Source organism: Salvelinus alpinus, chromosome 3 (genome assembly GCF_045679555.1).
Source record: "Salvelinus alpinus chromosome 3, SLU_Salpinus.1, whole genome shotgun sequence".
NCBI lineage: Eukaryota > Metazoa > Chordata > Actinopteri > Salmoniformes > Salmonidae > Salvelinus > Salvelinus alpinus.
The window spans coordinates 103,169,512-103,197,403 of NC_092088.1; the positions used below are offsets into that span (position 1 = coordinate 103,169,512).

General features: G+C 46.2%; 1 protein-coding gene across 3 annotated transcripts in view; it reads left to right on the forward strand.

Moving 5' to 3' along the window:
- Positions 1-27,892, forward strand: part of chst15 (carbohydrate (N-acetylgalactosamine 4-sulfate 6-O) sulfotransferase 15) — a 112,096-nt gene that overhangs the window by 55,229 nt on the left and 28,975 nt on the right. The window contains exons 1-2 of one of the 3 annotated variants that reach the window (XM_071394697.1): positions 19,519-19,629; positions 22,414-23,371. In XM_071394697.1, coding sequence (XP_071250798.1) covers positions 22,889-23,371 — 483 coding nt within the window. In that variant the 5' untranslated portion in view covers positions 19,519-19,629; positions 22,414-22,888. Of the gene's footprint in view, positions 1-19,518; positions 19,630-22,413; positions 23,372-27,892 lie in introns of those variants that run through there. The other 2 variants (XM_071394696.1, XM_071394695.1) reach the window with 2 other exon arrangements.

Genomic DNA, 27,892 nt, shown 5'->3' on the forward strand with positions numbered 1-27,892 from the left:
TCTGTCAGGGCCGGTGACTCTCCCTCTGTCAGGGCCGGTTCCTCTCCCTCTGTCAGGGCCGGTGACTCTCCCTCTGTCAGGGCCGGTGACTCTCCCTCTGTCAGGGCCGGTGACTCTCCCTCTGTCAGGGCCGGTGGTTCCCCCTCTGTCAGGGCCGGTGGCTCTCCCTCTGTCAGGGCCGGTGGCTTTCCCTCTGTCAGGGCCGGTTCCTCTCCCTCTGTCAGGGCCGGTTCCTCTCCCTCTGTCAGGGCCGGATCCTCTCCCTCTGTCATGGCAGGTTCCTCTCCCTCTGTCAGGGCCGGTGGCTCTCCCTCTGTCAGGGCCGGTTCCTCTCCCTCTGTCAGGGCCGGTGGCTCTCCCTCTGTCAGGGCCGGTGGCTCTCCCTCTGTCAGGGACGGTGGCTCTCCCTCTGTCAGGGCCGGTTCCTCTCCCTCTGTCAGGGCCGGTTCCTCTCCCTCTGTCAGGGTCGGTGCCTTTCCCTCTGTCAGGGCCGGTGCCTTTACCTCTGTCAGGGCCGGTTTCTTTCCCTCTGTCAGGGCCGGGTTTCTCTCCCTCTGTCAGGGCCGGGTTCCTCTCCCTCTGTCAGGGCCGGGTGCCTCTCCCTCTGTCAGGGCCGGGTTCCTCTCCCTCTGTCAGGGCCGGGTTCCTCTCCCTCTGTCAGGGCCGGTTCCTCTCCCTCTGTCAGGGCCGGTTCCTCTCCCTCTGTCAGGGCCGGTTCCTCTCCCTCTGTCAGGGCCGGTGGCTCTCCCTCTGTCAGGGCCGGTGGCTCTCCCTCTGTCAGGGCCGGTTTCTCTCCCTCTGTCAGGGCCGGGTTCCTCTCCCTCTGTCAGGGCCGGGTTCCTCTCCCTCTGCCAGGGCCGGTTCCTCTCCCTCTGTCAGGGCCGGTTCCTCTCCCTCTGTCAGGGCCGGTTCCTCTCCCTCTGTCAGGGCCGGTTCCTCTCCCTCTGCCAGGGCCGGTGGCTCTCCCTCTGTCAGGGCCGGTGGCTCTCCCTCTGTCAGGGCCGGTTCCTCTCCCTCTGTCAGGGCCGGTTCCTCTCCCTCTGTCAGGGCCGGTGGCTCTCCCTCTGTCAGGGCCGGTGCCTCTCCCTCTGCCAGGGCCGGTTCCTCTCCCTCTGTCAGGGCCGGTGGCTCTCCCTCTGTCAGGGCCGGTGCCTCTCCCTCTGTCAGGTCCGGTGCCTCTCCCTCTGCCAGGGCCGGTGGCTCTCCCTCTGCCAGGGCCGGTTCCTCTCCCTCTGCCAGGGCCGGTGGCTCTCCCTCTGTCAGGGCCGGTTCCTCTCCCTCTGTCAGGGCCGGTGGCTCTCCCTCTGTCAGGGCCGGTTCCTCTCCCTCTGTCAGGGCCGGTGGCTCTCCCTCTGTCAGGGCCGGTTCCTCTCCCTCTGTCAGGGCCGGTGGCTCTCCCTGGGCCGGTTCCAGGCATAAGGGAATCCCGTTTAAGGGGCCACAACTCAGTTGTGATCTAAACTTAGAGCAGTGGAGTGTATTCCTGTACATACCTAAGGGTATGTAAACTTCCAACTTCACCTGTATAAATAATTTCCAGTAGCAGGTTATTGAACCCAGGTCTGTGTATGGTGTATATGATACTGTGTGTGTCCCAAATTGCACCCTATTCCCTATGTAGTGCACTACTTTATACTACAACCCTATTCCCTATATAGTGCGCTACTTTAGACCAGGGCCCTATTCCCTATATAGTGCACTACTTTAGACCAGGGCCCTATTCCCTATTATAGTGCACTACTATTGACGTGGAGCGTGACGTAACCGGGCCCCCAGTGTCCGGTCTGGAGTATGAAGTCACCAGCCCCAGTGTCCGGTCTGGAGCTTGAAGTCACCAGCTCTGCTGGTCTGGAGCGTGAAGTCACCAGTTCCCCAGTGTCCGGTCTGGAGCGTGAAGTCACCAGGCCCCCAGTGACCAGTCTGGAGCGTGAAGTCACCAGGCCCCCAGTGACCGGTCTGGAGCGTGAAGTCACCAGGCCCCCAGTGTCTGGTCTGGAGCGTGAAGTCACCAGGCCCCCAGTCTCTGGTCTGGAGCGTGAAGTCACCAGGCCCCCAGTCTCTGGTCTGGAGCGTGAAGTCACCAGGCCCCCAGTGTCTGGTCTGGAGCGTGAAGTCACCAGGCCCCCAGTGACCAGTCTGGAGCGTGAAGTCACCAGCTCTGCTGGTCTGGAGCGTGAAGTCACCAGGCCCCCGGTGTCTGGTCTGGAGCGTGAAGTCACCAGCTCTACTGGTCTGGAGCGTGAAGTCACCAGCTCTGCTGGTCTGGAGCGTGAAGTCACCAAGCCCCCGGTGTCTGGTCTGGAGCGTGAAGTCACCAGCTCTGCTGGTCTGGAGCGTGAAGTCACCAAGCCCCCGGTGTCTGGTCTGGAGTGTGAAGTCACCAGCTCTGCTGGTCTGGAGCGTGAAGTCACCAAGCCCCCAGTGTCTGGTCTGGAGCGTGAAGTCACCAGCTCTGCTGGTCTGGAGCGTGAAGTCACCAAGCCCCCAGTGTCTGGTCTGGAGCGTGAAGTCACCATCTCTGCTGGTCTGGAGCGTGAAGTCACCAGGCCCCCAGTGTCTGGTCTGGAGCGTGAAGTCACCAGGCCCCCAGTGTCTGGTCTGGAGCGTGAAGCCACCAGGCCCCCAGTGTCTGGTCTGGAGCGTGAAGTCACCATCTCTGCTGGTCTGGAGCGTGAAGTCACCAAGCCCCCGGTGTCTGGTCTGGAGTGTGAAGTCACCAGCTCTGCTGGTCTGGAGCGTGAAGTCACCAAGCCCCCAGTGTCTGGTCTGGAGCGATGCGAAGTCACCAAGCCCTCGTGTCTGGTCTGGAGCGTGAAGTCACCAAGCCCCCAGTGTCTGGTCTGGAGCGTGAAGTCACCAGGCCCCCAGTGTCTGGTCTGGAGCGTGAAGTCACCAGGCCCCCAGTGTCTGGTCTGGAGCGTGAAGTCACCAGGCCCCCGGTGTCTGGTCTGGAGCGTGAAGTCACCAGGCCCCCAGTGTCTGGTCTGGAGCGTGAAGTCACCAGGCCCCCGGTGTCTGGTCTGGAGCGTGAAGTCACCAGGCCCCCGGTGTCTGGTCTGGAGCGTGAAGTCACCAGGCCCCCGGTGTCTGGTCTGGAGCGTGAAGTCACCAGCTCTACTGGTCTGGAGCGTGAAGTCACCAGGCCCCCGGTGTCTGGTCTGGAGCGTGAAGTCACCAGGCCCCCGGTGTCTGGTCTGGAGCGTGAAGTCACCAGGCCCCCGGTGTCTGGTCTGGAGCGTGAAGTCACCAGGCCCCCGGTGTCTGGTCTGGAGCGTGAAGTCACCAGCTCTACTGGTCTGGAGCGTGAAGTCACCAGGCCCCCGGTGTCTGGTCTGGAGCGTGAAGTCACCAGGCCCCCGGTGTCTGGTCTGGAGCGTGAAGTCACCAGGCCCCCGGTGTCTGGTCTGGAGCGTGAAGTCACCAGGCCCCCGGTGTCTGGTCTGGAGCGTGAAGTCACCAGGCCCCCGGTGTCTGGTCTGGAGCGTGAAGTCACCAGGCCCCCGGTGTCTGGTCTGGAGCGTGAAGTCACCAAGCCCCCGGTGTCTGGTCTGGAGCGTGAAGTCACCAAGCCCCCGGTGTCTGGTCTGGAGCGTGAAGTCACCAAGCCCCCGGTGTCTGGTCTGGAGCGTGAAGTCACCAACCCCCCGGTGTCTGGTCTGGAGCGTGAAGTCACCAGGCTCCCAGTGTCTGGTCTGGAGCGTGAAGTCACCAAGCCCCCAGTGTCTGGTCTGGAGCGTGAAGTCACCAGGCCCCCGGTGTCTGGTCTGGAGCGTGAAGTCACCAAGCCCCCGGTGTCTGGTCTGGAGCGTGAAGTCACCAGGCCCCCGGTGTCTGGTCTGGAGCGTGAAGTCACCAAGCCCCCCGGTGTCTGGTCTGGAGCGTGAAGTCACCAGGCCCCCAGTGACCGGTCTGGAGCGTGAAGTCACCAGGCCCCCGGTGTCTGGTCTGGAGCGTGAAGTCACCCGGCCCCCGGTGTCTGGTCTGGAGCGTGAAGTCACCAGGCCCCCGGTGTCTGGTCTGGAGCGTGAAGTCACCAGGCCCCCGGTGTCCGGTCTGGAGCGTGAAGTCACCAGGCCCCCGGTGTCCGGTCTGGAGCGTGAAGTCACCAGGCCCCCGGTGTCTGGTCTGGAGCGTGAAGTCACCAAGCCCCCGGTGTCTGGTCTGGAGCGTGAAGTCACCAGGCCCCCGGTGTCTGGTCTGGAGCGTGAAGTCACCAGCTCTACTGGGTCGTCTGCTGCTTAGAAACCTAGCAACCAGGGCTGGCACCCTATTGGGTGCTTAGATACCTAGCAGTGCCAAATGTCCTGGTCTGCCCTAGAAAACCTATGGAAATTACAATCGGCAGAACGGCCAAACCCTCCAAAAAATGTGACGGACGTTTTGTCCTCTAAAATTAGTTTATTATGATCAAGTTCAATCCCCCCGGTGAATTGTTTTACAGCTGGCTACACATAGAGATATTTAAATAAATCGATGCAGCCCTGGATAGAGTCCATACATAGTGTCTCACTTGACTACATTATGTCCTGATCCCAGGTCAGCCCTGTATGTGACTCAGCAGAGTGTTATAGTGTCTCACTTGACTAGATTATGTCCTGATCCCAGGTCAGCCCTGGATATGTGACTCGGCAGAATGTGATGAAGGATGACAGTGTCTGACTAGACCACTAGATTAAGTCCTGATCCCAGATCAGCCCTGGATAGGCTCCATATGTGACTCAGCAGAATGTGATGGATGACAACTCACAACCCATGGCGTCATGTCTTCTGAAGGACAACTCACAACCCATGGCGTCATGTCTTCTGAAGGACATCTCACAACCCATGGCGTCATGTCTTCTGAAGGACAACTCACAACCCATGGCGTCATGTCTTCTGAAGAAAGAGCTGAATGCACAGCAGAGCCACCGTGAGGAATATTGATCTCCAGCTGAGCCACCGTGAGGAATATTGATCTCCAGCTGAGCCACCGTCAGGAATATTGATCTCCAGCTGAGCCACCGTGAGGAATATTGATCTCCAGCTGAGCCACCGTGAGGAATATTGATCTCCAGCTGAGCCACCGTCAGGAATATTGATCTCCAGCTGAGCCACCGTGAGGAATATTGATCTCCAGCTGAGCCACCGTGAGGAATATTGATCTCCAGCTGAGCCACCGTGAGGAATATTGATCTCCAGCTGAGCCACCGTGAGGAATATTGATCTCCAGCTGAGCCACCGTCAGGAATATTGATCTCCAGCTGAGCCACCGTGAGGAATATTGATCTCCAGCTGAGCCACCGTGAGGAATATTGATCTCCAGCTGAGCCACCGTGAGGAATATTGATCTCCAGCTGAGCCACCGTGAGGAATATTGATCTCCAGCTGAGCCACCATGAGGAATATTGATCTCCAGCTGAGCCACCGTGAGGAATATTGATCTCCAGCTGAGCCACCGTGAGGAATATTGATCTCCAGCTGAGCCACCGTGAGGAATATTGATCTCCAGCTGAGCCACCGTCAGGAATATTGATCTCCAGCTGAGCCACCGTCAGGAATATTGATCTCCAGCTGAGCCACCGTGAGGAATATTGATCTCCAGCTGAGCCACCGTGAGGAATATTGATCTCCAGCTGAGCCACCGTGAGGAATATTGATCTCCAGCTGAGCCACCGTCAGGAATATTGATCTCCAGCTGAGCCACCGTCAGGAATATTGATCTCCAGCTGAGCCACCGTCAGGAATATTGATCTCCAGCTGAGCCACCGTGAGGAATATTGATCTCCAGCTGAGCCACCGTGAGGAATATTGATCTCCAGCTGAGCCACCGTCAGGAATATTGATCTCCAGCTGAGCCACCGTGAGGAATATTGATCTCCAGCTGAGCCACCATCAGGAATATTGATCTCCAGCTGAGCCATCGTGAGGAATATTGATCTCCAGCTGAGCCACCATCAGGAATATTGATCTCCAGCCTTGAGTTGTGTAACGTAGATATCATGATGGATTTCACCCGACTGTGACGGATGACGGTTTGACGGAGCCTCAGGCCAGGTTCTCTGTTCTGTTCTCTGTTCTGTTCTGTTCTCTGTTCTGTTCTCTTTTCTGTTCTCTGTTCTCTGTTCTGTTCTCTGTTCTCTGTTCTGTTCTCTTTCTCTGTTCTGTTCTCTGTTCTGTTCTCTTTCTCTGTTCTGTTCTCTGTTCTGTTCTCTTTCTCTGTTCTGTTCTCTGTTCTGTTCTGTTCTCTGTTCTGTTCTCTTTTCTGTTCTCTGTTCTCTGTTCTGTTCTCTGTTCTCTGTTCTGTTCTCTTTCTCTGTTCTGTTCTCTGTTCTGTTCTCTTTCTCTGTTCTCTTTCTCTGTTCTGTTCTCTGTTCTGTTCTCTTTCTCTGTTCTGTTCTCTGTTCTCTGTTCTGTTCTCTCTTCTCTGTTGTGCTCCTGTATGCTGTTGTCTAATTAATTTCATGCCTCAGTGGGATGTATTCACCCCTTCAGCATAAACACTGTTTATTCCACTAGAATCCCTTTATTTTAATTACACTGGGTGGTGTACAGAGACGTGAGGTGACGTGTGGAGAAAGACATGAACATGAGAGAGAGAGAGAGAGAGAGAGAGAGAGAGAGAGAGAGAGAGAGAGAGAGAGAGAGAGAGAGAGAGAGAGAGAGAGAGAGAGAGAGAGAGAGAGAGAGAGAGAGAGAGAGAGAGAGAGAGAGAGAGAGAGAGAGAGAGAGAGAGAGAGAGAGAGAGAGAGAGAGAGAGAGAGAGAGAGAGAGAGATAAAAGTGTCATAGGATTTCATTGGCTGTTTATTATCTTTCTGCCAATCAGATCAGCTCATTCATTTGGTGTCATAAGTGATGCATGATCTCACGCTCGTGTCTGTGCCCCCGTGGGTGTGTGTGTGTGTGTGTGTGTGACTCCCGTGGAGGAGGCCTCATCTAGATGGTTAACGACTGTGAGTGTTCTGTGAAACAGAAGTGAGGATCACTCCGCATCGTTGGAAAGGGCTCGTAAGTAGTGGGACAAATAACATTTGATTTTATTGATATGACGACGCAGCTGTTGGTCTCATCTACTTAGCCATGACCAAGTGGCAGACACTCAACTACTGTGTGATTAGTAGGCTCAGATCACCCATATCACACTCCATCCCTCTGCCCAGACTGGTTCAATCCTGTCTGTAATGAATCATATCTGAAGTAGTGTCCTTCAGATATCCTCATATCACTAGAAGTAGTGTCCTTCAGATATCCTCATCACTAGTAGTGTCCTTTAGATATCCTCATCACTAGTAGTGTCCTTCAGATATCCTCATCACTAGTAGTGTCCTTCAGATATCCTCATCACTAGTAGTGTCCTTCAGATATCCTCATCACTAGTAGTGTCCTTTAGATATCCTCATCACTAGTAGTGTCCTTCAGATATCCTCATCACTAGTAGTGTCCTTTAGATATCCTCATCACTAGTAGTGTCCTTTAGATATCCTCATCACTAGTAGTGTCCTTCAGATATCCTCATATCACTAGAAGTAGTGTCCTTCAGATATCCTCATCACTAGAAGTGTCCTTTAGATATCCTCATATCACTAGAAGTAGTGTCCTTCAGATATCCTCATCACTAGTAGTGTCCTACATATATCCTCATATCACTAGAAGTAGTGTCCTTTAGATATCCTCATATCACTAGAAGTAGTGTCCTTCAGATATCCTCATATCACTAGTAGTGTCCTTTAGATATCCTCATATCACTAGTAGTGTCCTTCAGATATCCTCATCACTAGAAGTAGTGTCCTTTAGATATCCTCATATCACTAGAAGTAGTGTCCTTCAGATATCCTCATCACTAGTAGTGTCCTACATATATCCTCATATCACTAGAAGTAGTGTCCTTTAGATATCCTCATATCACTAGAAGTAGTGTCCTTCAGATATCCTCATATCACTAGTAGTGTCCTTTAGATATCCTCATATCACTAGTAGTGTCCTTCAGATATCCTCATCACTAGAAGTAGTGTCCTTTAGATATCCTCATATCACTAGAAGTGTCCTTTAGATATCCTCATCACTAGAAGTAGTGTCCTTTAGATATCCTCATCACTCGTAGTGTCCTTCAGATATCCTCATATCACTAGAAGTAGTGTCCTTTAGATATCCTCATCACTAGAAGTAGTGTCCTTTAGATATCCTCATCACTAGAAGTAGTGTCCTTCAGATATCCTCATATCACTAGAAGTGTCCTTTAGATATCCTCATCACTAGTAGTGTCCTTCAGATATCCTCATATCACTAGAAGTAGTGTCCTTTAGATATCCTCATCACTAGAAGTAGTGTCCTTTAGATATCCTCATCACTAGAAGTAGTGTCCTTCAGATATCCTCATATCACTAGAAGTGTCCTTCAGATATCCTCATATCACTAGAAGTAGTGTCCTTTAGATATCCTCATCACTAGAAGTAGTGTCCTTTAGATATCCTCATCACTAGAAGTAGTGTCCTTTAGATATCCTCATCACTAGAAGTAGTGTCCTTCAGATATCCTCATATCACTAGAAGTGTCCTTCAGATATCCTCACCACTAGAAGTAGTGTCCTTCAGATATCCTCATATCACTAGAAGTGTCCTTTAGATATCCTCATCACTAGTAGTGTCCTTCAGATATCCTCATATCACTAGAAGTAGTGTCCTTCAGATATCCTCATATCACTAGAAGTAGTGTCCTTTAGATATCCTCAGCACTAGAAGTAGTGTCCTTCAGATATCCTCATATCACTAGAAGTAGTGTCCTTCAGATATCCTCATATCACTAGTAGTAGTGTCCTTCAGATATCCTCATCACTAGAAGTAGTGTCCTTCAGATATCCTCATATCACTAGTAGTAGTGTCCTTCAGATATCCTCATATCACTAGAAGTGTCCTTCAGATATCCTCATCACTAGTAGTAGTGTCCTTCAGATATCCTCATATCACTAGAAGTAGTGTCCTTCAGATATCCTCATCACTAGTAGTGTCCTACATATATCCTCATATCACTAGAAGTAGTGTCCTTTAGATATCCTCATATCACTAGAAGTAGTGTCCTTCAGATATCCTCATATCACTAGTAGTGTCCTTTAGATATCCTCATATCACTAGTAGTGTCCTTCAGATATCCTCATCACTAGAAGTAGTGTCCTTTAGATATCCTCATATCACTAGAAGTAGTGTCCTTCAGATATCCTCATCACTAGTAGTGTCCTACATATATCCTCATATCACTAGAAGTAGTGTCCTTTAGATATCCTCATATCACTAGAAGTAGTGTCCTTCAGATATCCTCATATCACTAGTAGTGTCCTTTAGATATCCTCATATCACTAGTAGTGTCCTTCAGATATCCTCATCACTAGAAGTAGTGTCCTTTAGATATCCTCATATCACTAGAAGTGTCCTTTAGATATCCTCATCACTAGAAGTAGTGTCCTTTAGATATCCTCATCACTCGTAGTGTCCTTCAGATATCCTCATATCACTAGAAGTAGTGTCCTTTAGATATCCTCATCACTAGAAGTAGTGTCCTTTAGATATCCTCATCACTAGAAGTAGTGTCCTTCAGATATCCTCATATCACTAGAAGTGTCCTTTAGATATCCTCATCACTAGTAGTGTCCTTCAGATATCCTCATATCACTAGAAGTAGTGTCCTTTAGATATCCTCATCACTAGAAGTAGTGTTCTTTAGATATCCTCATCACTAGAAGTAGTGTCCTTCAGATATCCTCATATCACTAGAAGTGTCCTTCAGATATCCTCACCACTAGAAGTAGTGTCCTTCAGATATCCTCATATCACTAGAAGTGTCCTTTAGATATCCTCATCACTAGTAGTGTCCTTCAGATATCCTCATATCACTAGAAGTAGTGTCCTTCAGATATCCTCATATCACTAGAAGTAGTGTCCTTTAGATATCCTCAGCACTAGAAGTAGTGTCCTTCAGATATCCTCATATCACTAGAAGTAGTGTCCTTCAGATATCCTCATATCACTAGTAGTAGTGTCCTTCAGATATCCTCATCACTAGAAGTAGTGTCCTTCAGATATCCTCATATCACTAGAAGTGTCCTTTAGATATCCTCATCACTAGAAATAGTGTCCTTCAGATATCCTCATATCACTAGTAGTAGTGTCCTTCAGATATCCTCATATCACTAGAAGTGTCCTTCAGATATCCTCATCACTAGAAGTAGTGTCCTTTAGATATCCTCATATCACTAGTAGTAGTGTCCTTCAGATATCCTCACCACTAGTAGTAGTGTCCTTCAGATATCCTCATATCACTAGAAGTAGTGTCCTTTAGATATCCTCATATCACTAGTAGTAGTGTCCTTCAGATATCCTCACCACTAGAAGTAGTGTCCTTCAGATATCCTCATATCACTAGAAGTAGTGTCCTTTAGATATCCTCATCACTAGAAGTAGTGTCCTTTAGATATCCTCATCACTAGAAGTAGTGTCCTTCAGGTATCCTCATATCACTAGAAGTAGTGTCCTTTAGATATCCTCATCACTAGTAGTAGTGTCCTTCAGATATCCTCATATCACTAGAAGTAGTGTCCTTCAGATATCCTCATATCACTAGAAGTAGTGTCCTTCAGGTATCCTCATATCACTAGAAGTAGTGTCCTTTAGATATCCTCATCACTAGAAGTAGTGTCCTTCAGATATCCTCATATCACTAGAAGTAGTGTCCTTCAGATATCCTCATATCACTAGAAGTAGTGTCCTTCAGATATCCTCATCACTAGAAGTAGTGTCCTTCAGATATCCTCATCACTAGAAGTAGTGTCCTTCAGATATCCTCATCACTAGAAGTAGTGTCCTTCAGATATCCTCATCACTAGAAGTAGTGTCCTTTAGATATCCTCATATCACTAGAAGTAGTGTCCTTCAGATATCCTCATATCACTAGAAGTAGTGTCCTTCAGATATCCTCATATCACTAGAAGTAGTGTCCTTCAGATATCCTGTCTCTGAGAACTACATTCTAACAGTAGTCTGTTACTATCATGTCTCTGAGAACTACATTCTAACAGTAGCCTGTTACTATCCTGTCTCTGAGAACTACATTCTAACAGTAGTCTGTTACTATCCTGTCTCTGAGAACTACATTCTAACAGTAGTCTGTTACTATCATGTCTCTGAGAACTACATTCTAACAGTAGCCTGTTACTATCCTGTCTCTGAGAACTACATTCTAACAGTAGTCTGTTACTGTCATGTCTCTGAGAACTACATTCTAACAGTAGTCTGTTACTATCCTGTCTCTGAGAACTACATTCTAACAGTAGCCTGTTACTATCCTGTCTCTGAGAACTACATTCTAACAGTAGTCTGTTACTATCCTGTCTCTGAGAACTACATTCTAACAGTAGTCTGTTACTATCCTGTCTCTGAGAACTACATTCTAACAGTAGTTTGTTACTATCCTGTCTCTGAGAACTACATTCTAACAGTAGTCTGTTACTATCCTGTCTCTGAGAATTACATTCTAACAGTAGTCTGTTACTATCCTGTCTCTGAGAACTACATTCTAACAGTAGCCTGTTACTGCATGTCTCTGAGAACTACATTCTAACAGTAGCCTGTTACTATCCTGTCTCTGAGAACTACATTCTAACAGTAGTCTGTTACTATCCTGTCTCTGAGAACTACATTCTAACAGTAGTCTGTTACTATCCTGTCTCTGAGAACTACATTCTAACAGTAGTCTGTTACTATCCTGTCTCTGAGAACTACATTCTAACAGTAGTCTGTTACTATCCTGTCTCTGAGAACTACATTCTAACAGTAGTCTGTTACTATCCTGTCTCTGAGAACTACATTCTAACAGTAGTCTGTTACTATCCTGTCTCTGAGAACTACATTCTAACAGTAGCCTGTTACTATCATGTCTCTGAGAACTACATTCTAACAGTAGTCTGTTACTATCCTGTCTCTGAGAACTACATTCTAACAGTAGCCTGTTACTATCCTGTCTCTGAGAACTACATTCTAACAGTAGTCTGTTACTATCCTGTCTCTGAGAACTACATTCTAACAGTAGTCTGTTACTATCCTGTCTCTGAGAACTACATTCTAACAGTAGTCTGTTACTATCCTGTCTCTGAGAACTACATTCTAACAGTAGTCTGTTACTATCCTGTCTCTGAGAACTACATTCTAACAGTAGTCTGTTACTATCCTGTCTCTGAGAACTACATTCTAACAGTAGCCTGTTACTATCATGTCTCTGAGAACTACATTCTAACAGTAGTCTGTTACTATCCTGTCTCTGAGAACTACATTCTAACAGTAGTCTGTTACTATCCTGTCTCTGAGAACTACATTCTAACAGTAGCCTGTTACTATCCTGTCTCTGAGAACTACATTCTAACAGTAGTCTGTTACTATCCTGTCTCTGAGAACTACATTCTAGAACAAATGTAAGCATTCTGGAAGGTACTAGACTACACTGTGCTGTTCTGTACTGTATGTGAGCCCCTGTCTCCTGCCAGAGAGGACTGTGGGAGATACCCTGGTGAAGCCTGCTGGATAAAGGATTATTGTTATCAGAAAATCATATTTCTCACTCAGCAGCCCCCAGATCACACAGTGGTCCATAGATGGAAGGAAAGCCCTGTATCTATCTAGCACTGAGCAGCCCCCAGATCACACAGTGGTCCATAGATGGAAGGAAAGCCCTCTATCTATCTAGCACTGAGCAGCCCCCAGATCACACAGTGGTCCATAGATGGAAGGAAAGCCCTCTATCTATCTAGCACTGAGCAGTCCCATGGATCAACAGTGGTCCATAGATAATATAGATCCTCTCTCTCTCTTTACCTCCATCCCTGTCTCTCTCTGGTCTGTTCCATCTCTCCATCCAGTGAGTCCTCTCTCTCTCTTTCTACCTCCATCCCTGTCTCTCTCTGGTCTGTTCCATCTCTCCATCCAGTCAGTCCTCTCTCTCTCTCTCTACCTCCATCCCTGTCTCTCTCTGGTCTGTTCCATCTCTCCATCCAGTCAGCCCTCTCTCTCTCTCTCTCTCTCTCTCTCTCCATCCCTGTCTCTCTCTGGTCTGTTCCATCTCTCCATCCAGTCAGCCCTCTCTCTCTTTACCTCCATCCCTGTCTCTCTCTGGTCTGTTCCATCTCTCCATCCAGTCAGCCCTCTCTCTCTCTCTCTCTCTCTCTACCTCCATCCCTGTCTCTCTCTGGTCTGTTCCATCTCTCCATCCAGTCAGCCCTCTCTCTCTCTACCTCCATGTCTCTCTCTGGTCTGTTCCGTCTTTCCATCCAGGGAACACTCCAGTCTAGAGATAGATCAACACATATAACTACAGGAACACTCCAGTCTAGAGATAGATGAACACATATAATAACTACAGGAACACTCCATTCTAGAGATAGATCAACACATATAACTACAGGAACACTCCATTCTAGAGATAGATCAACACATAGAACTACAGGAACACTTCAGTCTAGAGATAGATCAACACATATAACTACAGGAACACTCCAGTCTAGTGATAGATCAACACATAGAACTACAGGAACACTCCAGTCTAGAGATAGATCAACACATATAACTACAGGAACACTCCAGTCTAGAGATAGATCAACACATAGAACTACAGGAACACTCCAGTCTAGAGATAGATCAACACATATAACTACAGGAACACTCCAGTCTAGTGATAGATCAACACATAGAACTACAGGAACACTCCAGTCTAGTGATAGATCAACACATATAACTACAGGAACACTCCAGTCTAGTGATAGATCAACACATAGAACTACAGGAACACTCCAGTCTAGAGATAGATCAACACATAGAACTACAGGAACACTCCAGTCTAGAGAAAGTAAAACATTGAAACAGTTGAAGAATATCAAGAGCGACAGGAGCGACAGGAGCGACCGTAGAGACCGTAGAGACCGTAGAGACCGTAGAGACCGTAGAGACCGTAGAGACCGTAGAGACCGTAGAGACCGTAGAGACCGTAGAGACCGTAGAGACAGGAGCGACAGGAGCGACAGGAGCGACCGTAGAGACCGTAGAGACCGTAGAGACCGTAGAGACCGTAGAGACCGGAGCGACCGGAGCGACAGGAGCGACCGTAGAGACCGTAGAGACCGTAGAGACCGTAGAGACCGGAGCGACCGGAGCGACAGTAGCGACCGTAGAGACCGTAGAGACCGTAGAGACCGTAGAGACCGTAGAGACCGTAGAGACCGTAGAGACAGGAGCGACCGTAGAGACCGTAGAGACCGTAGAGACCGTAGAGACAGGAGAGACAGGAGAGATAGTAGAGATAGCAGATAGCTGTGGTATTGATACCTCATTACACCTTTACATCCTCAGTGTGGTGATAACAGATAGCAGTGGTATTGATACCTCATTAGAGACCCCTTTACATGGGCCTCCTGAGTGGTGCTGTGGTCTAAGGTGCTGCATCGTAGTGCTAGCTGTGCCACTAGAGAACCTGGTTTGAGTCCAGGCTCTGTCGCAGCCGGCCGTGACCAGGAGATCCATGGGGCGGCGCACAATTGGCCCAGCGTCGTCCGGGTTAGGGCGGGATTTGGCCGGCAGGGAGGTTCCTGTCCCATCGTGCACTAGCACCTGGCCATTCCCGAGTCCGTTCCCGAGTCCGTACTGGAGTTGCAGCGATGAGACAAGACTGTAACAACCAATTGGATACCATGAAATTGGGGAGAAAAAAGGAGTAAAAAAAATACAATATGTACAAAAAAAACGATTTAAACATTTGTGTGTAGCCTGTCACACACACACAAACACAAACACAGGATGGACGGGGAGAGGGAATCAACTAGCTTTGTGGAACAGCCTTCTCTCGTCTAGGGTCTGTCTCCCTTCAGGAAGAGACAGGGGATGTGTTCCAAATGACACCCTATTCCGCCAGTGGGTTGAAGGTAGCCGAGTGGTGGGCCAGTAACCAAAAGGTCGATGGTTCGAATCCTGGAGCCGGCTAGGTGAAAATATGTTATTGAGCCCTTGAGCCAGGCACTGCACCTCAATTATCCTGTAAGTCGCTCTGGATAACAGCGTCTCCTAAATGACTAAAATGTATTTTATTTATTTTAAAATGTGAAGCTGTGGAGGGAGTTTACGGTACTGTACGATCTAAACTCTGGTACACATTTAACACCAGGGCAACAAGAAAGAGAACCCACTTCCTCAATCCTTTGGTAAAGAATATTAACGGCATGGGCGGGCTGGGCTGCAGTTGGACCTGATAATGACACTGCTTGTTGTATTCAAAGCAATAGACAAATCCTTCAAGGCTATACTCTCTGAGAGAGAGAGGGGGCGAAGAGAGAGAGGGGGCGAAGAGAGAGAGGGGGCGGGGCGAGAGAGAGAGAGAGGGGGAAAGAGAAAGAGAGGGGGCGAAGAGAGAGAGAGAGAGAGAGAGACAGGGGCGAAAGAGAGAGAGAGAGACGTGCACAGTGAGAGAGAGACTGGAGCACAGTGAGTGAGAGAGTGAGAGAGTGAGAGAGAGAGAAAACAAACTGTACTGTAACTGATTAACAGGAAATTGCTAAAAAGTCGTCCTAATCCTTACAGACCTCCTTGTGTTGTCGTTGACTTACAACTGCATGCTGGGAAAAGATAAAACTACCTTAAAAAAATAAAAAATAATAATTCCCTATCCTCCTCTCTCTCTCTCTCTCTCTCTCTCTCTCAATTAAATTCAATTCAATTCAAGGGGCTTTATTGGCATGGGAAACATGTGTTAACATTGCCAAAGCAAGTGAGGTAGATAATATACAAAAGTGAAATAAACAATAAAAATTAACAGTAAACATTACACATACAGAAGTTTCAAAGCAATAAAGACATTACAAATGTCATATTATATATATACAGTGTTGTAGCAATGTATAAATGGTTAAAGCACACAAGTTAAAATAAATAAACATAAATATGGGTTGTATTTACAATGGTGTTTGTTCTTCACTGGTTGCCCTTTTCTTGTGGCAACAGGTCACAAATCTTGCTGCTGTGATGGCACACTGTGGAATTTCACCCAGTAGATATGGGAGTTTATCAAAATTGGATTTGTTTTCGAATTCTTTGTGGATCTGTGTGATCTGAGGGAAATATGTGTCTCTAATATGGTCATACATTGGGCAGGAGGTTAGGAAGTGCAGCTCAGTTTCCACCTCATTTTGTGGGCAGTGAGCACATAGCCTGTCTTCTCTTGAGAGCCATGTCTGCCTACGGCGGCCTTTCTCAATAGCAAGGCTATGCTCACTGAGTCTGTACATAGTCAAAGCTTTCCTTAAGTTTGGGTCAGTCACAGTGGTCAGGTATTCTGCCACTGTGTACTCTCTGTTTAGGGCCAAATAGCATTCTAGTTTGCTCTGTTTGTTTGTTAATTCTTTCCAATGTGTCAAGTAATTATCTTTTTGTTTTCTCATGATTTGGTTGGGTCTAATTGTGCTGTTGTCCTGGGGCTCTGTGGGGTGTGTTTGTGAACAGAGCCCCAGGACCAGCTTGCTTAGGGGACTCTTCTCCAGGTTCATCTCTCTGTAGGTGATTGCTTTGTTATGGAAGGTTTGGGAATCGCTTCCTTTTAGGTGGTTGTAGAATTTAACGGCTCTTTTCTGGATTTTGATAATTATTGGGTATCGGCCTAATTCTGCTCTGCATGCATTATTTGGTGTTCTACGTTGTACACGGAGGATATTTTTGCAGAATTCTGCATGCAGAGTCTCAATTTGGTGTTTGTCCCATTTTGTGAAATCTCTCTCTCTCTCTCTCTCTCTCTCTCTCTCTCTCTCTCTCTCTCTCTCTCTCTCTCTCTCTCTCTCTCTCTCTCTCTCTCTCTCTCTCTCTCTCTCTCTCTCTCTCTTTCTTTCTCTCTTTCTCTCTCTCTTTCTCTCTTTCTTTCTCTCTTTCTCTCTTTCTCTCTCTCTCTCCTCACTGTGCTCCAGTCTCTCTCTCTCTCTCCTCACTGTGCTCCAGTCTCTCTCTCTCTCTCCTCACTGTGCTCCAGTCTCTCACTCTCTCTCCTCACTGTGCTCTAGTCTCTCTCTCTCTCTCCTCACTGTGCTCCACTCTCTCTCTCTCTCTCTCTCCTCACTGTGCTCCACTCTCTCCTCACTGTGCTCCTCTCTCTCTCTCTCTCTCTCCTCACTGTGCTCCACTCTCTCTCTCTCTCTCTCTCTCTCTCTCTCTCTCTCTCTCTCTCTCTCTCTCTCTCTCTCTCTCTCTCCTCACTGTGCTCCACTCTCTCTCTCTCGCTCTCGCTCTCGCTCTCGCTCTCGCTCTCTCTCTCTCTCGCTCTCTTCCCTCCCTCTCCCCTCCCCCTCTCTCTCTCTCTTTGCTCTCTCTCTATCTGTTATGTCTGTTTTGGGTATAACCTATAGTATAGTACAGTGTGTGGAGGCAGTAACTTTCCAACGTGATGTTTTATGTTCTCTTTCGACAACACTCTTTCTATAACAAAGTCATATTGGTAACACTAGGAGTTGTTGTGACAGCTCGTAACAGGTGTTATAATGCCGTAAATCAACAATATCCAAAAATGTATTGAGCTTCCTGCAGCCTTATAAAGTATTTCCTGCAACCTTATAAAGTATTTCCTGCCACCTTATAAAGTATTTCCTGCAGCCTTATAAAGTATTTCCTGCAACCTTATAAAGTATTTCCTGCAACCTTATAAAGTATTTCCTGCAACCTTATAAAGTATTTCCTGCCACCTTATAAAGTATTTCCTGCCACCTTATAAAGTATTTCCTGCAACCTTATAAAGTGTTGTCTGATATTAATGTACCCATGTTGTCTGATATTAATGTACCCATGTTGTCTGATATTAATGTACCCGTGTTGTCTGATAGTAATGTACCCATGTTGTCTGATATTAATGTACCCATGTTGTCTGATATTAATGTACCCGTGTTGTCTGATATTAATGTACCCGTGTTGTCTGATATTAATGTACCCGTGTTGTCTGATATTAATGTACCCGTGTTGTCTGATATTAATGTACCCGTGTTGTCTGATATTAATGTACCCATGTTGTCTGATATTAATGTACCCGTGTTGTCTGATATTAATGTACCCGTGTTGTCTGATATTAATGTACCCGTGTTGTCTGATATTAATGTACCCGTGTTGTCTGATATTAATGTACCCGTGTTGTCTGATATTAATGTACCCGTGTTGTCTGATATTAATGTACACGTGTTGTCTGATATTAATGTACCCGTGTTGTCTGATACTAATTTACCCGTGTTGTCTGATATTAATGTACCCATGTTGTCTGATATTAATGTACCCATGTTGTCTGATATTAATGTACCCATGTTGTCTGATACTAATTTACCCGTGTTGTCTGATAGTAATGTACCCGTGTTGTCTGATAGTAATGTACCCGTGTTGTCTGATAGTAATGTACCCATGTTGTCTGATAGTAATGTACCCATGTTGTCTGATATTAATGTACCCGTGTTGTCTGATATTAATGTACCCATGTTGTCTGATAGTAATGTACCCGTGTTGTCTGATAGTAATGTACCCGTGTTGTCTGATATTAATGTACCCATGTTGTCTGATAGTAATGTACCCATGTTGTCTGATATTAATGTACCCATGTTGTCTGATAGTAATGTACCCGTGTTGTCTGATATTAATGTACCCGTGTTGTCTGATAGTAATGTACCCGTGTTGTCTGATAGTAATGTACCCGTGTTGTCTGATATTAATGTACCCATGTTGTCTGATAGTAATGTACCCATGTTGTCTGATATTAATGTACCCATGTTGTCTGATAGTAATGTACCCATGTTGTCTGATAGTAATGTACCCATGTTGTCTGATATTAATGTACCCATGTTGTCTGATAGTAATGTACCCATGTTGTCTGATATTAATGTACCCATGTTGTCTGATAGTAATGTACCCGTGTTGTCTGATATTAATGTACCCATGTTGTCTGATAGTAATGTACCCGTGTTGTCTGATAGTAATGTACCTGTGTTGTCTGATATTAATGTACCCATGTTGTCTGATAGTAATGTACCCATGTTGTCTGATATTAATGTACCCATGTTGTCTGATAGTAATGTACCCATGTTGTCTGATAGTAATGTACCCATGTTGTCTGATATTAATGTACCCATGTTGTCTGATAGTAATGTACCCATGTTGTCTGATAGTAATGTACCCGTGTTGTCTGATATTAATGTAATCAGCAGGTTTCAATGCAAGCTGCCCTCTCTGTTACCGGGTTCCTGACTCAAGCATACAGACACAATCACACCCTCAAGGCATACACTCCCTCACGCACGCACACAGATGCATAAGATAAACGCTAGTCAGCACTTTTACCAGGATGTCACCAACATCCTGAGTACACCCCTATCCGCTCTGTGGCGGAATATCTGCATCAATCACAGCTTCTGGGATGTTGTTGTTACGTCTGCTACTACTATGATAGGACAAGACTGACTCAGAGAGAGAGAGAGAGAGAGAGCTTTACTAGACAGAGAGAGAGAGAGAGAGAGATTTACTAGACTGACTCAGAGACAGACTGTAGCCTCAGAGAGAGAGAGCTTTCTAGTTATGGATTCAGTAGGAACAACAGATGGTCTACAATGGAAGTGTATGTATGTATTAGGTATAATGTATAATATGTAATGTATAATGTGTTTCATTGTTGTTGTGATTGAGTGATTGACACTTGACACTGTTGTTGTGATTGACACGTCCACTGCTTTGGATCAGGATGAATTAGACGGAATAGTCAACTGATTTTAAAGGGGGAAACGTCGCCAGTCAGTTTCAGTGGAAGAGTCTGTGATGAAACTTGACGTAGTTCTTTGTTCACACTTATTCAATTCTTCCTCTTCCAGTTCACAAACAGCTTTACACTCTAAAAAATGATGGGTTACTGGTGCTGGGTTATTGGTGCTGGGTGCTGGGTTATTGGTGCTGGGTTATTGGTGCTGGGTTATTGGTGCTGGGTTATTGGTGCTGGGTTATTGGTGCCACCCATGAGAGTAAATGCCATTCCTGTTAATCTGTTCTGTTGTATAGTTTTCACGTTAAGGTCGAACATTGACATTTTTTTGCAGATTCAATGACGTTTACAGAAGTGCATGAGTTCCCTAAAAGCCCATGTAAATGTTTGGAAACAATAAGGTCTCGTGTACATTATTATAATATGTAATAAATCATAGTAATATTATAGAAGAATGTGTGTAAAAAAACAAAAAAACATTTGAATTTGCAGTATGTAAATTTAACATTGATGAACAGGAATTACATTTACGCTCACCGGTGGCCAATAAGATCTAGCTGAAAGCCACGCCCCTAATAAGCCTTTCGTCCTGAAAACAACCTAAGGATTACATTAAAAAAGACACAGCTGATTGGTCAACTCAGCATGAAAGTTAATAAACCCAGCTGATAGGCCAACCCAGCGTGAAAGTTAATATACCCAGCTGATTGGTCAACCCAGCATGAAAGTTAATATACCCAGCTGATAGGTCAACTCAGCATGAAAGTTAATAAACCCAGCTGATAGGTCAACCCAGCATGAAAGTTAATAAACCCAGCTGATAGGCCAACCCAGCATGAAAGTTAATAAACCCAGCTGATTGGTCAACCCAGCATGAAAGTTAATAAACCCAGCTGATAGGCCAACCCAGCATGAAAGTTAATAAACCCAGCTGATGGTTAAATGAACCCATGTTTGTTTAGTTATTCCTGCAACCCAACTGGCTGGGTCTATAACCCAGGGTGTGTTCTGTCCAATATTGACCCAGTGCTGGGTTACTAAATAACCCAGGGTGTGTTCTGTCCAGTATTGACCCAGTGCTGGGTTACTAAATAACCCAGGGTGTGTTCTGTCCAATATTGACCCGGTGCTGGGTTACTAAATAACCCAGGGTGTGTTCTGTCCAATATTGACCCGGTGCTGGGTTACTAAATAACCCAGGGTGTGTTCTGTCCAATATTGACCCGGTGCTGGGTTACTAAATAACCCAGGGTGTGTTCTGTCCAATATTGACCCGGTGCTGGGTTACTAAATAAACCAGGGTGTGTTCTGTCCAATATTGACCCAGTGCTGGGTTACTAAATAACCCAGGGTGTGTTCTGTCCAATATTGACCCAGTGCTGGGTTACTAAATAACCCAGGGTGTGTTCTGTCCAATATTGACCCAGTGCTGGGTTACTAAATAACCCAGGGTGTGTTCTGTCCAATATTGACCCAGTGCTGGGTTACTAAATAACCCAGGGTGTGTTCTGTCCAATATTGACCCAGTGCTGGGTTACTAAATAACCCAGGGTGTGTTCTGTCCAATATTGACCCAGTGCTGGGTTACTAAATAACCCAGGGTGTGTTCTGTCCAATATTGACCCAGTGCTGGGTTACTAAATAACCCAGGGTGTGTTCTGTCCAATATTGACCCAGTGCTGGGTTACTAAATAACCCAGGGTGTGTTCTGTCCAATATTGACCCAGTGCTGAGTTACTAAATAACCCAGGGTGTGTTCTGTCCAATATTGACCCAGTGCTGGGTTACTAAATAACCCAGGGTGTGTTCTGTCCAATATTGACCCAGTGCTGGGTTACTAAATAACCCAGGGTGTGTTCTGTCCAATATTGACCCAGTGCTGGGTTACTAAATAACCCAGGGTGTGTTCTGTCCAATATTGACCCAGTTCTGGGTTACTAAATAACCCAGGGTGTGTTCTGTCCAATATTGACCCAGTGCTGGGTTACTAAATAACCCAGGATGTGTTCTGTCCAATATTGACCCAGTGCTGGGTTACTAAATAACCCAGGGTGTGTTCTGTCCAATATTGACCCAGTGCTGGGTTACTAAATAACCCAGGGTGTGTTCTGTCCAATATTGACCCAGTGCTGGGTTACTAAATAACCCAGGGTGTGTTCTGTCCAATATTGACCCAGTGCTGGGTTACTAAATAACCCAGGGTGTGTTCTGATTGGGTTATTTTTAATCCTGCATTTTTTAGATTGGGGATGAATCAGCTAGACACTGCAGTATAAAGTCATTGTTTAGATTGGGGATGAATCAGCTAGACACTGCAGTATAAAGTCATTGTTTAGATTGGGGATGAATCAGCTAGACACTGCAGTATAAAGTCATTGTTTAGATTGGGGATGAATCAGCTAGACACTGCAGTATAAAGTCATTGTTTAGATTGGGGATGAATCAGCTAGACACTGCAGTATAAAGTCATTGTTTAGATTGGGGATGAATCAGCTAGACACTGCAGTATAAAGTCATTGTTTAGATTGGGGATGAATCAGCTAGACACTGCAGTATAAAGTCATTTTTAAGAGGAAACAGGAAGTTTTACTGGACGTCCACTTCCTCCTTCTCTGTCACCCATCCCCTTTCTTCTTCTTCCTCTTTCCAGGTCTCCAGTAGTGGTTGAGGAGGTGGTCTGTCTGCACCCAGCATGGATGATCGTCCTGGGCCACAACCATCATACTCTTCCTCCCATCTCACTGGCTCCACCACCACCCCCACCACCTCTCCTTCTCCTCCACCACCAAGTCTCTGAGGCTGAGTAAACCTAGCCGGGCCTCCACCACCCCACCATCACCCCACCACCACCCAGACCCAACCACCCCGCCACCACAGTGGGTCTTCAGACCCAACCACCCCACCACACAGACCCCATCACCCCACCATCACCCCATCACCCCACCACCCAGACCCAACCACCCAACCATCACAGTGGGTCCTCAGACCTAGCCAGCCCACCATCACAGTGGGTCCTCAGACCTAGCCAGCCCACCATCACAGTGGGTCCTCAGACCTAGCCAGCCCACCACCACAGTGGGTCCTCAGACCTAGCCAGCCCACCATCACCCCACCTCTCTGTCACCATGACACACATGGACTACGAATACACCCTGTTGTGTTCCTCGACGGAGGACTACAGGAAGAGACCTCTGAAACTACAGGTGGACGACAGCCCCATGAGCCTGTTCGCGGTGCTGGAGGTGAAACGTGACCCTATCCATCTCCACCGACCCTGGTGCACCCTGGGATGTGGTACGAGCACCCTGACCTGCTTCAGGAAGGTTAAACTGTACAGCTTCCTGTTCGGCCTCACCGTCATGTTCCTCATCATGGCTTCCTATATCCTCACTGGGGACAAGAAGGGCCTCCTCTTGACCCCGTCCCCGTATCATTTCTCTACGGTCCCTAACTCGGGGTCCGGGGCTGGGCCCTACCCCTTTAATGTGTCTTCTGCCAAGGACTATGCTCCCATTAAACTGGTGGTGAAGACCATAGCGTCCAAGGTGGAGTTCAGTACGACTAGACAGCTGCCAGAACGTAAGGCACTAATACACAGTGAGCCACATGTAAGTACTGCACTGTAGTCTGTGTGTGTGTTTGTCTCTGTGTGTGTCTCTGTGTGTATGTCTGTGTGTCTCTGTGTGTGTCTGTGTGTGTGTGTGTGTGTGTGTGTGTGTGTGTGTGTGTGTGTGTGTGTGTGTGTGTGTGTGTGTGTGTGTGTGTGTGTGTGTGTGTGTGTGTGTGTGTGTGCATTATATTGATCTGTATCTTCATTAAAAGTCTCAGTAAAATAGAATTGTTGTAGATTGTTTGGAAAGTTTAAATATATTTACATTCACACCAGGTTCAAATAGAATATATTTACATTCACACCAGGTTCAAATAGAATATATTTACATTCACACCAGGTTCAAATAGAATATATTTACATTCACACCAGGTTCAAATAGAATATATTTACATTCACACCAGGTTCAAATAGAATATATTTACATTCACACCAGGTTCAAATAGAATATATTTACATTCACACCAGGTTCAAATAGAAATAAATTTGATAACATTCCCTTATCATATTCTAGTTTTTCCAATTCGTTAGCCGAAATAACAATTGGCAACACATCCTTCTGAATCCAAACAACTAATTTAGGACCAAAACAACATAAGATAATTCCAATGGAAGTCAGGGAGGAGCAGGAGGGGCTGAACTCTGATGTTACACTGGTACTTATTAATACGTGGGAGAAGAGGTTTGCTAGTTTGTTCTCAGGTAACGGAAATGTGTCGTATCTTGAGGAATAATCGTATAAAGACACATGTTCCCTGAAAACTAAACTGGAAAACACCATGTCAAAACCCTCTTGTATTATTTGGATGTCAGAAACTGAACCTGCAGAATGTTATAATTATGTTGTCAATTGGTGCAGAAGATGGAGTCTAATGATCAACCAGACAGATAATGACTTGGTGTACAAGATGGAGACTAATGATCAACCAGACTAAAACACAGATAATGACTTGGTGTAGAAGATGGAGACTAATGATCAACCAGACTAAAACACAGATAAGACTTGGTGTAGAAGATGGAGACTAATGATCAACCAGACTAAAACACAGATAATGACTTGGTGTAGAAGATGGAGACTAATGATCAACCAGACAATCAGACAGATCATTTATTATTTTAGATAAACAGCTATTAATAGAGGTCTTTTTCAATGTTGTTTTGGTGAAGAACATCTTGAGTTCACTAGCAACTCTAATCATCTGGGTCTTTTTATTGATGAACATATGTACCTTTCGATACGCACATCATCTGTCCGACTCAGGAAGTAGAGCTCCTGCGGGGGTTATAGGACAAACAAAACCACTCAAAGGTATTGGTTCTGCCACGTACTCCAAACTGTATCAGACTGTGTCCTGTTCTGGACTGTTCAGCACCAGTGTGAGGTGCTAAGAGGTGTTTTAAATACGAACACGTCCATAACAGAGCAGTACGTTGCTTTTTAGGTGTCCACAAGTCGGCACCGATACTTGTAATAACTGGGGACGTGGGCTGGGGAACCCTGTGAGGTGAGATGGAGGGCATGTATGGTGAGACAGGTGTGGGCCTTTACATGTATGGTGAGACAGGTGTGGGCCTTTACATGTATGGTGAGACAGGTGTGTGCCTTTACATGTATGGTGAGACAGGTGTGTGCCTTTACATGTATGGTGAGACAGGTGTGGGCCTTTACATGTATGGTGAGACAGGTGGGCCTTTACATGTATGGTGAGACAGGTGTGTGCCTTTACATGTATGGTGAGACAGGTGTGTGCCTTTACATGTATGGTGAGACAGGTGTGTGCCTTTACATGTATGGTGAGACAGGTGTGTGCCTTTACATGTATGGTGAGACAGGTGTGTGCCTTTACATGTATGGTGAGACAGGTGTGTGCCTTTACATGTATGGTGAGACAGGTGTGTGCCTTTACAAATCATGTCCAGTCAATTGAATTTACCACAGGTGGACTCCAAGCAAGTTGTAGAAACATCTCAAGGATGATCAATGGAAACAGGATGCACCTGAGCTCAATTTCGAGTCTCATAGCAAAGGGGCTGAATACTGTTGTAAATAAGCTATTTCTGCTTTTTATATATTGCAAAAATTGCTAAAAACCTGTTTTCGCTTTTGTCATTATGGGGTATTGTGTGTAGATTGCTGAGGATTTTATTTTATTTAATCCGTTTTAGAATAAGGCTGTAACGTAACTAAATGTGGATAAAGGGAAGGAGTCTGAATACTTTTCCGACTGCACAGTATATAGTGCACTACTTTGGTCCAGGGCACTTAAGAACCTCTGGTCAAAACTAGTGCACTATGAAGGGAATAGGGTTCCAGCAGTGCACTATGAAGGGAATAGGGTGCCAGCAGTGCACTATGAAGGGAATAGGGTTCCAGCAGTGCACTATGAAGGGAATAGGGTGCCAGCAGTGCACTATGAAGGGAATAGGGTGCCAGCAGTGCACTATGAAGGGAATAGGGTGCCAGCAGTGCACTATGAAGGGAATAGGGTGCCAGCAGTGCACTATGAAGGGAATAGGGTTCCATTTGGCATGCATGTAGCCTCACTTCACTGATTGGCTCTACCACTTCCTGTTCCTGGCCCTGCCGTCTCACCTCAACGCCTGATTCGATTAAATCCTTAATGTTATAGATAATGGTTGGTGCCGAGGCTGTTTGCATCCAGGGCCGGCCCTAGCCTTTTTGGGGGCCCTACACACAAGATTTGGGTGGCCTCCCCATCTCGCAAAGAAAAATGTACGTTTTAAAGTAAATTTCCTTTAATTCTACAGATTTTGCCATGGGGTGTAGAGACTTTTTTTTGTTGTTGCCATTTTAAAGAATATTTCCTGGAATTCTACACATTTGACCAAGACTTATGCCATGTTAATGATATCTGATTGAGAGTGACTAACAAAATCAATGGAAGCCCCCATGAGGCCAGGGCCCGCTGGGCAACATGACCTGACTGCCCGCTTATGTGGCTTATGCCTCGAGCCGGCCCTGTTTGCATCACACCTAATTTCTTATTGAACAAGCTAATGAGAAAGGGACCTTGTTGCCGACACAATCAATACTACATCACCTCGCTGGCCAGTTAAAGAAACATACATCTATCGCACATTTCTCTCTCTCTGTCTCTCTGTCTCTCTCTCTCTCTCTCTCTCTCTGTCTCTCTCTCTCTCTCTCTCTCTCTCTCTCTCTCTCTCTCTCTCTCTGTCTCTCTCTCTGTCTCTGTCTCTCTGTCTCTCTGTCTCTCTGTCTCTCTGTCTCTCTGTCTCTCTCTCTCTCTCTCTCTCTCTCTCTCTCTCTCTCTCTCTCTCTCTCTCTCTCTCTCTCTCTCTCTCTCTCTCTCTCTCTCTCTCTCTCTCTCGTCTCTCTGTCTCTCTCTCTCTCTCTGTCTCTCTGTCTCTCTGTCTCTCTGTCTCTCTGTCTCTCTGTCTCTCTGTCTCTCTCTCTCTCTCTCTCTCTCTCTCTCTCTCTCTCTCTCTCAATTCAATTCAATTCAATTCAAGGGGCTTTATTGGCATGGGAAACATGTGTTAACATTGCCAAAGCAAGTGAGGTAGGTAATATACAAAAGTCAAATAAACAATAAAAATGAACAGTAAACATTACACATACAGAAGTTTCAAAACAATAAAGACATTACAAATGTCATATTATATATATGCAGTGTTGTAACAATGTACAAATGGTTAAAGCACACAAGTTAAAATAAATAAACATAAATATGGGTTGTATTTACAGTGGTGTTTGTTCTTCACTGGTTGCCCTTTTCTTGTGGCAACAGGTCACAAATCTTGCTGCTGTGATGGCACACTGTGGAATTTCACCCAGTAGATATGGGAGTTTATCAAAATTGGATTTGTTTTCGAATTCTTTGTGGATCTGTGTAATCTGAGGGAAATATGTCTCTCTAATATGGTCATACATTGGGCAGGAGGTTAGGAAGTGCAGCTCAGTTTCCACCTCATTTTGTGGGCAGTGTGCACATAGCCTGTCTTCTCTTGAGAGCCATGTCTGCCTACGGCGGCCTTTCTCAATAGCAAGGCTATGCTCACTGAGTCTGTACATAGTCAAAGCTTTCCTTAAGTTTGGGTCAGTCACAGTGGTCAGGTATTCTGCCACTGTGTACTCTCTGTTTAGGGCCAAATAGCATTCTAGTTTGCTCTGTTTTTTTGTTAATTCTTTCCAATGTGTCAAGTAATTATCTTTTTGTTTTCTCATGATTTGGTTGGGTCTAATTGTGCTGTTGTCCTGGGGCTCTGTGGGGTGTGTTTGTGTTTGTGAACAGAGCCCTAGGACCAGCTTGCTTAGGGGACTCTTCTCCAGGTTCATCTCTCTGTAGGTGATGGCTTTGTTATGGAAGGTTTGGGAATCGCTTCCTTTTAGGTGGTTGTAGAATTTAACGGCTCTTTTCTGGATTTTGATAATTAGTGGGTATCGGCCTAATTCTGCTCTGCATGCATTATTTGGTGTTCTACGTTGTACACGGAGGATATTTTTGCAGAATTCTGCATGCAGAGTCTCAATTTGGTG